Below are 13,987 nucleotides of genomic sequence, written 5' to 3'. Positions count from 1 at the left end.
TGAACAGATCTCTGGTTCTTCCCATTCTGTTGTTTTCCTCTATTTCTTTGCATGCATTAAGTTGGCCTTTAAAGAAACCTATTGCAATTGCAACCGTTTTATTTAATTTAAATAATTCACACACTATTTATGTAATCTCTGCGCTGTTTACAAAGATACAGCCTTAATAACTCCACCTATATACGAACATTTATGGTCCTATACACAGTTAGGTAAAAAAAAAAAAGTTTAAAAACTGATATAGTTGTAAACATATGGCTGTTTTCCCTCTTATAAATGTGGAATATCATATTTGTCGAAATGTTTTTATGATTTAACCATGTTTATTTCAGCCTGAACCAGAATTCCCTGCCCCCATTCCAACTGATCACACATTTACAAGACTTCCCCAAATTACCGATTTGTCCCCAACCCACCATTTGGAAATTACAGCTGATTATCAACCTCCCCTCCCTTTGTCAGCAAATCTAAATATGCAATTTCCTTTATATATATTCCTGTGTAGAAAAAGTAGAGCGAAAGCACTTGAGAGCTTTAATTAAAACAGCAAATGAAGGACCTTCCAAACAAATTCAAGTTTAGAAATGTGCTTATAAATAAAACGTTTGTCAACCTGTGACTTGATCAACCAGAATTCTTGAGGTGATGATGCGCCCATATTGCGAGAAAAGCTGCTCTAGCTCTTTCTGGGTCATCGTTTTTGGAAGGCCGCTGACATACAGATTAGCATCTCTGATTGATGCCGAACTTGGACGGGCATAGGAAACCTAGGAGTTAAACAACACGTGGTTAAATAATGTATTATGTTTTAAACATAATAATAGCCGGCTGATCAGACCAGTGGCCCATCTAGTCAAGCATCCTGTTCTAACAGTGGCCAAAAACAGGTGCCTGAAAGCAGACAAAAACACAACAGCACTCTGCCCATTCTCAGCAAGTGGTATTCAGAAGCACTGCCTCCGACAGTGAGGGAGGAACATCACCATAGTCCTCCATGAATATGTCTAATCCCGATTTAAAACCATCCAAGTTGGCCATTAAATGTGGGAACGAGTTCCATAGTTTATGTGCTTCATGAAGAAGCATTTTCTTTTGTCTGTCCTGAGCTTTCCAACATTACTGGATGTCCTAAGTTCTGGTACTATGAAAGAGGAAGGAAAAAAAACTCCTCTCGACCCACCTTCTCCATGCCATAATTTTATAAACTCCAGCCATGTCACCTCTTAAATGCCGTTCCTCTAAACTAAAGGCTATAACCTTTCTTCATAGAGGAGTTGCTCAATCCCCTGAATAATTCTGGCTGCCCTTTTCTGAACTTTTTCCAACTCTACAATATCTTTTTTGAGGTGAGGAACCAGAACCGTTCACCGTCTTCCAAACGCAGTTGCACCAGGGATTAGTGCTTTTTCAAAGCTGCCACACACAGGTCGACTATCCACCATGACCCCAAGGTCTTGTACCTGGTCAGTCACTGAGTTTCTCATGAGTTTTAATAGAAATTAAGACCTTTTTGTCCCAACACGCATCACTTCACACTTGCTTACACTGAACTGCATTTGTTATTTTGCCACCCATCTTTTTTGTTTTAATGACCTTGAACAATTTACTGTTATCGGTAAACGTGGCTGCCTCACTACTCACCCCAATCCTAGATCATATGTGGACAAGCTTAAAAGCACAAATCCCACAAAGACCTTTACATCACACACTTGGTTAACAGACTGTTTTCAACCTTTTGAGTTCCGACAGCTTGTTTAAAATAACCTTCTCACTTGATTCTACCTGCTCTTACTATAGAAACTGAGAAGTAGAAAAAAATGTTGAGAACAAAAGGAAAGCTGGAAATAATTTTAAAACACATGCAAGGATAAGGTCCTTAAATGCAGGAATAAAAACAGTGACTGAAGATAGGCAGATTAATGTGCAGCCTCCCACACATCAGCTTTGTAAATTTACCCCTTTGGGCTGTGGGTGTATAAAATGATTTACTGTATCCAGCACAATCTGAACGAACCTGGTATGCACAGGTTCAGTGTTGTTTTGCTTTAATGGTTAGAAACAGATGAGGCTTTCTACAGAGAGATATTTTCTCTTTATGTATTCATACTAAACTGGCAGGATCTGCCCTGATTGCATTACAGAATAACTAACGAAACATCTGCTTAGTGAACCCATTCTCAGCATCATGCTATTTTCAACTCAGTTCTAACTGCCCCTCAAACTGGAAAAACATCCAGCTGATGCTAGTCAATACATATTAAAATATTATGCAGAATTCTAATAATGCTTTAGCAAAATACAACACATTTCGGTGAAAGAATGATTTAATATTCATTTTAATAACTGCAGTCAACATACAATGTATGATTTATATATAGAGGTCTGTTTAATTTGTCAATATTGTTTCCTATTTCCACCAGCTCCAGTTGGAAAATATGTATTTTTCATCTTACAAAAAGCCATTTTGCCAACCCATTCCTTGTCCTGCTAGCAATTCCACACAGAGTATAAAGAGATTAAGCTTTCCGGCACACTATAATACTCGAATATACAAACCCAACAACTTTTGAAGCTTTTCACTTTTGTCTAAAACTAAGTATTTAAAGTCTAGCTTATCCATAAATTGCTGTATTACATTCACGCAACAGCATGTGTGGAGGGGGTTCAAGTCAGTAACATGACAAGCAACACCTATCTCTCAAAAAGGCAACTGATAGATGTGTGTATTTTCTCCACTTCTAAAAACAGATGAGTCAACAAAGAAAATATCAGAGAAAACTAATATTTGCCTCCACAATCTTCATTAGAAGAAGATAAACACATTACACATGTTTACACTGCAAAGAATTTAAAACCACATTTCAATATTTAGGAGTCAGACATAACTTATTTTCTAAAGTATCCCAGTGCATATAAATATAAATGTTAAAAAGAATTGTGATAAAAAGGGAACAAACAATTAGAGGGACTGGTTATAGTGTATGACAGTGGTTTTCAAATTTTAGGTTCAGGGAACTTTGAGTCTTTCACAAAACTCTACAGAGGCATAGGATACTGAGAAACAGTGTCTTCAAGCCCCGTCAGCTATCATTCGTCATCAGCAAAGCCTGTGATGTGGCAAATGTACACTTATCCACAATGGGTTTGTGAAGATAACATTTCCTTACTTACACCTCATCCCAAATTGTTTTGGGGAAAGAGCTACTGCTCTCTTCTTTTATTTCCCCATGCAAGGTTGTAGGTGGATGTCAAAGATATATTGGCTATTCCTCTTGTAATACTTGCACAATATTATTACCCTAGTCAACAAGTCCTCATATGCTGGAAATGGGCATATCTGCATGTGAAACAGATTATAAGAGTTGGGTTGAGGGGCCATTAGGTAGCAAAGGTTTGGAAGTCAGCCTAACTTCAGCATTTTAAAAACACCTGTGTATGCATAAAACTAGCTGCAATAAACATAAACATAGCTTGTCAAAAACATGTTTATTTTTATCAAGTTAATTCCTATTTTGTTTCTGCAGTGATTACAATTTTTTTAAAGAGGCTTACATACAAAATACAGCCATCAGTTCTATTCCTTTGTGGGATGTAATCAAAAAAAATCCCAATATTTAGTCAGGCATCAGACATATGAAAGACTGCCTGCAGTGATCCTGTAACTGCCTACTCACTGGATTTTCTTCCTCTAATCTCACATGATCTTGCAGATAAGCACAAATATGTACTAGGCCATGTATTGTGAGGAAGGATTGGGGAGCAAAAGGAGAATTAAAAACATACTGGTAAGGCGTATTAGCAGCAAAGTACTCACTATATTTCTTCTGGCAATAAAACAAATGAGCCTGGCTACTCACCACCACCACCAATGTAGGAATATGGCCAGGGTACTATGATTTGCAACCTAGAGGCAATAGAGTGCCCAGGTAGAGTTTGATTTTATCTTGAAAAAATTAGATTCGTCATAGCAATGTAGCAAACACTTACTGTTATCCCCTAACTGTAATGACTTTCTGGCGCTACTATATACAGACTTTTTCACTTCTCAGCACTTGTGTGAATGTAGGATTACATGGCATGCATCTGATAAAGTGTGTTGTAATTCACAAAATCCGATGTCACAATAACATTGTCTAAGGAGGCAAAGGTTCTTTTTTATTTTAACTATACCATACCAACACAGGTGCCACTCAAAATTTCATAGCCTAAATAATACATGCTATTTTTTTAAGTCCTAGTGTTTCTATATAAACTGTGTTTGTGAACATAATTTCATGCATTCATCTGTATATAGTAAAAACTACTTGTTGCCATTGTAGTGTCTTCAAAATATGTGGATCATAAAGGTAATGGTACCCCTGACCGTTAGGTCCAGTCACGGACGACTCTGGGGTTGCGGTGCTCATCTCGCCCTATAGGCTGAGGGAGCCGGCGTTTGTCCGCAGACAGCTTCTGGGTCATGTGGCCAGAATGACAGAACTGCTTCTGGCAAACCAGAGCAGCGCACGTAAATGCCGTTTACCTTCCCGCCAGAGCGGTACCTATTTATCTACTTGCACTTTGACATGCTTTCAAACTGCTAGGTGGTCAGGAGCAGGGACTGAACAATGGGAGCTCACCCTGTCGCGGGGATTCGAACCGCCGACCTTCTGATCGGCAAGTCCTAGGCTCTGTGGTTTAGACCACAGCGCCACCCGCATCCCTGTATGTGGATCATAGGTTTGTCCTAATTCTGACTCCTAAGACACATATAAGACCGCAAGGAGTGGAAGGGGGCGGGGGGCGGGAATGGAAAGTACTCATTCAGGTGACATGCACAAATACATCAGATGTAAGACTTGGAGAATGAAAACTACATGTATTCAAACTTCAATACCCAAGCAACCTGAGCTTTAACTTTCTTGGAAGCTGTCCTCTAAGTCTAATATTCTAATAATTAAACGAAGCAGCTAATGCCTCTTTTACATTCAATGTTACTAGCCTCATGGTACTCTTCCTTTTCTCGTTTACCAAGACACTGGAAAAACAGGAAACCAGGAGAAAGCAAAATGGACAAATCTAACTTAAATAATACAACCTATGCTTTATATGAATGACAACAAAACATCCCAAAATCTTGAAATGTAAAGGACACATTCCTAACGCTGGAATTTTAAAGTTTAGTTTATGGTGGGTAAGCACCTTCCTATTCACATAACAAGATAATTGTAATGGCTAAAGTCAGGCATAGGCAAACTCCGGTCCTCCAGATGTTTGGGACTACAATTCCCATCATCCCTGACCACTAGTCCTGTTAGCTAGGGATGATGGGAATTGTAGTCCCAAACATCTGGAGGGCCTGAGTTTGCCTATGCCTGGCTTAAGTGTTAAGTTACTACAGGAAAAGGGAAGGAGGCAGTAGCTCTGTCTCTTTTGGCCATACTGGTCACCAACCAACTTGTGGAGGGTGAATGTCTCAATTGCATAGCTTCCTATACTCATTGGGGTTCCCTGTCTGTTTCAGTACCCTGGAAAGTCAGGGTTCTAGAATGTGCAGGACAGTGTCTGATAAAGTGGTGGAAGCAGCAGCAGCACGCAGAGCTGCGTGAATGTTTCTTGCTGCTCCCTTGAAATGGGGGGCGGGGACATAACTGTGGAATTTAAACACAGTGGTAACTGGGTAGTTGTGTAGATCATATTAAAGGATGCAGATAAGAAACAGGGCTTCAAATAAGAGCGGGGTAGGTCAGAAGACCGCACTGTAGTTCAGCTGCAGAGACAGCAAAGAGAAAGGACTCAGGAGGCAGCTGCAAATAAAATGTTTCACTCCAAAGAGAGGTGGGAATTATTTTCTAAGCCTTGTAGCCATGCAGCGTCTGTGTGTTTTGCGGCACCGGAAGACAGGGATAAACCTCCTCTCCCCACATGCTGCAATCCCAATAACAGAGCCCCCTGAGCATGCAGTTAAGGACAAACAAGCAATGTAGCTGCACACTATGAATTAAGCGCTAACATGCAGTTTGACCAATACATCACAACTGGAAAGAAGAGCCTAGAGTAGTAGTTTGACAAATCCTAAAATGAAAACCAAAACACACATTTATTTACTAAGTGTGGTTAGCAACTGCATATTTTTTTTTATAAAAAAATTAGATACCAGGTGTGACGGTTATTTCCAAAAGGAGGGAAGATTTAGCCCTCCCTTCCCGAACCACGATTCCCAATGATAATCAGCCCCTCTTGCCCACAGAGTTACAAGGCATAGAAAAGTACAGTGGGAGCTGTTTTTCAGACAGAGCAATCCAAATACCTTTATGCTGGCATAGAGCACTCACTACTGCCCAGTGAATTTGTGTGTGTTAACGTCCTGCTGGAAGGATCCAAAATGAAGTGTTGCAGGGAGGGGCTCAGTAGGTAGTGCATTAAACTTTTAATCTTAGGATTGTTGGTTCAAGCCCCATGTTGGGCAAAAAAATTCCCACATTGCAGGGGGTTGGACTAGATGACCCTCGTGATCCTTTCCAACTCTACAATTCTTTGATTCCCTCCCGCATATATTGAAGTTTCTATATTTATAAAGCCACTTTTTAAGGCTCATTTTCAGTGGTCACTCTAGATGGCACAATTACTTCTGATCGTCATTCAATTTTCTGCCATTTTCTTATAACATCTATGCTCTATTCCAGATGTGGGAGGTATATATAGATACGTGGATGTACTATTTAGTTAGAATCATGGGTCTGGAAAGTTTGTTGAAATGTCTTTTAAAAAACAAGAGGGATCTCTGGGAATGCCCGCAGCAGGAGCCTTTTCAGGATCTGCACTAAATCCCTCCACAATCCATCCAGCAAGAACACAAATTATATAAGCTGTCTGCAAAGTAGGGATCGGAACAAATTTGGTTCAGGTCACATTTAAAGGCGAATCTATCAAACCTGCCCTTTCCAAAACAATACGAGAACCAAAACACAACCATCCCTTGAAATTCACACTTAACCAAATTTTGTGATATAGTTACCCAATCAAACAATGGGTAGAAATCAATATAGTGCTAAAGAGACTATTCAGTTCAACTATTTCTGCTTTCCTGACAAAGCTAACTCCCCTCTCCTCTCCCTATATGCTGTTCTGGGGCTTCCTCTCTCTTCTCCTTCCCAAGCAACGGCTCTCAGTTACACCCTTTGTATATTTATTCTGTATCTGTTAACTCTGAACTTCCACAGAGCGTAAGTACTAAATATGTTGGAGCTTAGTAAGTGTCTTGCTGTGGTACCCATGGAGGCAGAACAGAAAAAAACCGAATTCATGTGCAGACAGTACTTTCCAGAATGCTTTGTTTACCTTTCATAACAAGCTGCACAGGGGGATTATGTAATTCAAGTGAAATAGGAGCATCAATAACTATTAAGTCAAGATGTTCTAGGGGATACAGATAATGCTTCAGGATATACCTAAACCAGGAAGTTCAATGAAAAGGAAAAGAAATAGATCACTCCATTTGTCACCATTTGCTCTTGGGTTTCATAAACTGCTTGAGGTGAAATACGCTGCAGGAGTTGGGCCATTTGATGACGTCACCTTTATCCTAATGTAATGTTTATTACCATGTTCATTATTAATATTTAAGTTGTGCCAGTCAGTAGCACAAATAGGTAATTTAATATGGAGGTGACTAAGTAGCTTCTGAGGGTGCACATTAAGGAGTGTAGGTAAGAGGCAAGTGAGAGAGAAAGATTAGACTTGATGAAAAAGCAACAAGGAAGGAAGAAGGGAATGTGAAGCATTATGTACCTAAATGAATGGATGCACAACAGTTCAGGAAGGGTTCTACAGGGGAACACAGAGGAACCTAAAGAGATCTACTCATGTTATGCATATTTTTGGGATTAAAGAACCCTAAAATCCAGGTGCTTGTTTTCATGCCTGAAACACAAAACTGGATGTGGCATTTATATAATACACCATGAATATTCCTTCTTGTACAGCATCTTTTTGGTAACACCGTTAACTCTTCCAAATGGGGAAATGTTATTGTTGGGGAAGCAAAGAATTCCCCACTTACCAGAGAGCTACTTTTGAGAAAAGTGAAGAAAAATGTGCTCTTAGCAATTTAAAAAAATGTGTGAATCCAAATATATGTGAGAAGCAAGATAATAATCAACTCACTCCTTTCCTAAGGAGAAAAAAAGACCAAACTGGATCCTATTAGGAACATCATTATCAGTATTATTTATTGCTAGGGGCTGTGTCCCTGCTTGCTTCGTTCGTCACCCCCCCCTCAAGACCTCACCAACCCCCTCCACTAACCCCTTTAGGTCCACAAAGAAGGTCCTCAGATGATGAACACAGGGTCTGGGTAGGTTCATGTGTGAGGAGCTGGTCCTTAAGGTACTGGAATCTTGACCAGCACTTTGAACTGAGTCTGGAACTTAATTAGCAGCCAACTGTGCCAGGATTAGTATGGTATCACCAGATCACCTAGTCTGCCCTCTGAATCCTGCACTATGTGCCGTTTCTGAACTGTATTCAAACGCAGCCCGAAGTATAACACATTGCAGTAATCTAAAGCAAGAAGTTAGTACAGTGTTTATAATAGAAGTTAGGCTACCCCTGTCAAGACAGCGTCATAACTGTGCCACCAGTGAAAGCTGATGGAAGGTACTCTGTGCCACTGAGATCATTTGTGTCTCCACAGACAGCTGCTGTGTCCCTAAGCACACCCAAACTGTATTCTTGCTCCTTTAGGAGAAGCTCAACTCTATCCAGAACAGGTAATGAAAAACAGATTTGTGTCTCATCTGATTATTGATGACAACACAGTCCAAAAACAGATTTGTGTCTCATCTGATTATTGATGACAACACAGTCCAAATCCCTGGATGAGCCCAGCCAGTGGTTTCATGTAGATGCTAAACAGCCTGGGGGGACAAATCTGGTCCGTGTGGCATCCCACACTGGAGAATCCATGGGGCCAAGCAGCATCTCCCAACACCACTCTCTGGAGATGGGCATCTAAGTAGGGTAGGAACTATTTTAAAGTGGAACCACCCACTCCCAAATTGGACAGCCACTCTAAAAGAAGACCATGGTCAATCAACACTCTCCCTGTTTCTCATCCATCCCTAACCCAACAAATACAGAGCGACCAAGGCAGTTTCTGTGTCAAAACAAGGCCTAAACCCCAATTTAAATGGATCTAGAAAACCAGATGGAATCCAAGAGAACCTGATTCTGGTTAGCAACCACCCGCTTAAGGACTTTGTTCAGTAACATCAGATGATTAGCTTTATATTGCTATTTTCAAATTAAAATTGCTATTCTAATTCAACATCAAATGGATTAGAATAACTGCTTGGCTGAAGTTATTCAGTTGGTCTGCCATCTGGTAATTCAGTCCTAGGGCTTAGAACATGGTAAGGAGGAGGCAAGAATTACATGAAGCCCTAAAGCAGGTGTGTCTGAGCTGAATTTATTTTAAGCTAGATATAAAACTATGATGTAGGATACTAGCATTATAATTATTTAGACATCGCAACTGTTTATAGGTTAAGAGATCACACTATCTTCAGGAGGGGCAGTTAACACTAATTCACATGGACCTCACACTGAGCCAGTGTAGTGTAGTGTATTAAATGCTGGTTTTGGCCCAGATCACTCTCAGGCTACCTACTTCACAGTAATGGTGCGAAGATGAAATGGGGAAACCCCATATATGCTGCACTGCACTGAGATCCTCAAAGGAAGGATAGTGTGTTATTACTAGGATTGTTTTCATGTAAGAATCATTTACCACGAAACATGCCAAAGCAGTTAACAATAAATAAAAACAAACATACATCAACTATAAAAAGATATATAAATACAATTTCCAGTTCAATGCAGATAAAGATTAGGTAAAAACCTTCACTTGAAAGGCTTGTGACAAGAGGAATGTCTTTATTAGGCACCCAAACCACACTAAAAGTATAATTCCTATATCATACCTCCTGATGAGAAGACATGCGCAGGGTATAGTGTTCAATTGGGTATGTGTGGGTGAGTTAATCTTTTAGACACCCTAGCCTTAAAATCTCCCAGTGTTCGAAACTCCTACTGTTCTAGGCACATTTTGTGACTGGGAATTTCATTAGTGTGAGCAGTTTCTGAGCTCTGGGCGCAGTACTGCACCTAAGGTATCAGATTAAAACTGCAGAGTGGAAGGAAAGGAGGACCATTTTCTGCCTCTCCACTTCTAGCTACTCTTTGAAGACTGGAAGAGACCCTCCTAAAAATTTAAGGGGGGTGGGCAGGAGAAGGACTAGACCATGTGAAAAATGAACACAGTATTTTAGCTGCAGTTCATTCATTTTCAGCTTTGCATTCTTGTTATTAAAAAAGTGCGCCTAGACATTCTGTTGTTGCACCCATAACCTAGGTTTAAGGTGCCATTTAGCTCCTAGCTTTCATATCTCAGTTTCTAACACTGAAATCTCCTAATGATAGCTCCCAATGGCTTCATACACGCTAAATGACACCGGGGGGGGGGGTGGTGGTGGTGGTACCTTGCAGCACCCCACTGCCAGGGGGCTGAAAAACCACCAGTCTATTCTCTGAAACTGACCTCAAAGAAAGGAAAAGAACCACTGTAAAATAGTAATAATTTATTATTTATATGCCGCCTATCTGACTGGGTTTTCCCAGCCACTCTGGGCAGCTTCCAATAAATTAAAACACAATACAACATCAACACTAAAAACACTGCTCATCTCATCAGTTCCAGACCACATCGTGTTCAATGGTATCACACACCATTACAGGGTCACACATCCCTTGTACTCCTGATAAAAGCCATCCTGCAGTGATGTGTTGACCACACCCAGGACCCACCCGGTCAACCTCGCTTGGCATGCTTTAATAAGCCAAGAGGGAACAAGGGCTGAGGAAGCAAATGGTTGGGTGCATTGTTCCAAGCATCTTGCACACATCTTTAGGTGACATCAGCTGAAACCTATCCATGTCACAGCAGCCACTGCACTGGATGCCTCACTGGAGGCTGAAATAAATGCGGTGTGAAGATTGTGACAGAAGTGACAAATGTGATAGTTATATAGATCTCTGAGTACAAGGTGGACGACAACTTTGGGCATGCTGTTATTTTTCAGTGCATGGTTGGCACCTGACAGTTAAACTGTGAGACCTGACTTTGCAATCAGCTCCTCGTGTGCACAATGGGCATCTATCACGGCAGCAAAACAGACAGTGCCAGCGGTCTCACATTGTGGACTCAGCCCCCCCCACTCCAAAAGCTACAGCTTCCTCTCTGACAAAACTGTGTTTTAAGAAAATTTGAATTAATGCATTTCTTCCCTGGCCTGACCTCCCCGAGCCACTGCTTTTATACTGGTCAAAAATTCTGTCTGTATTAAAACAAAAGGTTTATAACTTCTCCACTTGTTACACCTCCAAAGATGAAGACCAAAAATTTAAATGTTGCCCAATGGCCAAGATGTTTGAAATTTGATGGGCATAACAGGGTGACCAACACCATGACACACACTATAAGATGTCAAAATAATTTCTGTAACAAGGGTATTTGAAATTTGTGTTGTCTCATGGGAATGTTCTTATATATGGTGATCATTATTCCATTAAAAGTGTGATTATTTGCTAGCATCTTCCTTTTTCTTAAATGCTTGTCATTGCAAGAGCTAGGGCTGCAGACAGATGCTCTGGTCATCTACAGTGGTCTCTGACATCATGTCAAAGATGACACATGAGAGAGTTTAAAAACCTAATTATACCGGACACTAGCAATGTATTTCCTTTTAATGACAACAATTTATGTGACAAAATTTAACTACTTGCCCTCATGCAATTACTTGGCCTGTTGCTGAAGTGGAAGGAACAAAATCACTCACTTAGGTCACCCAAAAGCAGTCACTTAAAAAAAAGAAAAGCAACAATACTGTTGACAGGCCAATGACATTAACTAATGCTAAAAATGTCAAGAATATTTATATAACTAAGCATCATAGCAACTATTACTGATTGTAAAAGCAACTGTGGTCCTGACAAGCAAAACTTACACAGTAACTTTATTTTGGCAATACCATGGGAATAAAATTCGCAAGTGGGTTAAAGCACCACAGCCAACAGAACGCTTCCCATTGGTTATTGTAAGGCGGCAATCCACAGCCCTTATCATCAACTAAACTTTGCCATTAACTTCAGTGGGATGTGAATCACACCACTAAATCTGCAATTTTCTACTTCCACATCCTGAGACAAGTATGGTAGAACAGCTATGGTATTCAAACAGCAAAATAATAAAATTTATTTCCCTGCCCTCTCCCTTTAATAATAGGAAATGTTTGAGAAAGAGGATTCCCTCCTTCCCCCGACACTTTCTACCAATTACTTTTCCCTACAGAAATTTCTAGGGCTACAGTATGTCTCAAGAATTCAATTTTGTTTCCCCCCTGCTCCCAAGCCTTGTACTTCCCGTGTATTTTCTCACTTGACTGTTTGTGAACATTATTTCATTATTTCAAGTTTGATCTCTCTGCTCTCACATCCCAATGCATTCCTGTTTGTGGTCTTTGCTCTTCAAGCTCCACCCATGTCAAGTGTGCAAACATCTTCTGCTCCCTCAAATGCTGTGCCCCTTTATCCACTGCTGCCCCTGAAGCCCGGAATGGTGCTAAATCCACTCTACTTCCCAGTGGGGAGGGGTTGCAGTGGACCACATGGCCACCCACTCCCCTCCGGGGCGGGGGACGAAGTCCCACGTCACCCAGAGGTTACCGGCCACGTTATTGTCCAGCCAGCCAATCTGTTGGCTGGGGGGGGGGGGCGTGGGACGTGGCCGGGCTCCATTTAAACTGGAGAGCTTCCTCTTGGCTCGCTTCCTCGATCTTCCACCTGCCCTCCCTAGGTTCAGGTTTCGAAATTGGCCTTGCTATGGACATCGGCTGGTTGCCGTTGAAGGGCCTGGTAGGAATTTTTCCACTTGGCAAATTGGCATGGGTCATTTGGTTTTTGCCTACCTTGTAGCAATTGTCACAACTTTGTTAGGGTTGCGGTTAGGCATTGGTTGGTCTTATGATGGGGGAGGTGAGGTGTGGCCATCACCTGCCCCTCTAAGCTTAAGGGTATTCTGTTAAAGGAATTCGGGGGTGTGGATGTTGTCCAAAGCCCGGGACAGGGCTAGGGCCATGCGACGACCCTGTCGGGAACCCAGGGGGAGCTTGAGTTGGTTTGCAGGGCTCCTCCTACCAGTGGTTGACCCTTACAGACTCCCTGCGTGACGGGTAGGAGTCAGATATAGTCGGGTCAATTCCAATGCCTAAGCCAATACCGCTCACATTCTGTAACCAATAAAGCTGTGGCCTAAATTTGCCCAACACTGTAACCATTAACCAAATATACATGTTCTTGTGTCTTATTTATCAACGAGGGGGTGGTTTTGGGGTCTCAACATGCAACATCTCATCTCCTTCAAATGACTTCTCAAAACCCAGCTTTTCCATTAAGCCTTCAGTGCAATATCCTACTGTAATTAAGACTAAGCATGTGCCACTGAAATGTAGACCCATTCCTTCTCTCTCTCTCTGCAGCTTGACCAGCATCAGATTTCACACCTTGGAGTAGAAAACTATCCTCTTATACTTAGAAGTGTTATGCACACTGTCAGTGCAATAAAATAAAAATAAAGATTTCAGATTCGTTGATGCCATTTGCGTTGTTTCATCTTCTAGCCAATCAACTTTGTAATTCAGTACCAGAAGTATGATAAAATGTAAACTTTATTAAAGCTAAATAAACTGTCAGAAAATAGTGACAGTTGTGTAATTACACTTTTTATCGTGGTCATGGATGGACAGAAGGAGCCATCTTAAAACTAGACAATATTGTTCAGCGGCTGTATTTCTTCAGGAAGTATTTTCATTGTTTCATTCATTCATTCATTCATTCATTCATAATTTTACATGGAAGTTTAAAATTATGAGGACACTGTAAACTTACAGCA

At 40.9% G+C, this 13,987-nt stretch overlaps 1 protein-coding gene across 7 annotated transcripts in view; it reads right to left on the bottom strand.

Moving 5' to 3' along the window:
- ELAVL4 (ELAV like RNA binding protein 4) overlaps positions 1–13,987 on the bottom strand; it is a 97,031-nt gene that overhangs the window by 7,284 nt on the left and 75,760 nt on the right. For all 7 annotated transcript variants that reach the window (XM_079980465.1, XM_079980468.1, XM_079980464.1 and 4 more), the window contains exon 4: positions 614–767. In XM_079980465.1, coding sequence (XP_079836591.1) covers positions 614–767 — 154 coding nt within the window. The remainder of the gene's footprint in view (positions 1–613; positions 768–13,987) is intronic.

This window comes from Podarcis cretensis, assembly GCF_951804945.1.
Source record: "Podarcis cretensis genome assembly, chromosome: 6".
Taxonomy (NCBI): domain Eukaryota; kingdom Metazoa; phylum Chordata; class Lepidosauria; order Squamata; family Lacertidae; genus Podarcis; species Podarcis cretensis.
This window is presented reverse-complemented; position numbering and strand designations above follow the sequence as displayed.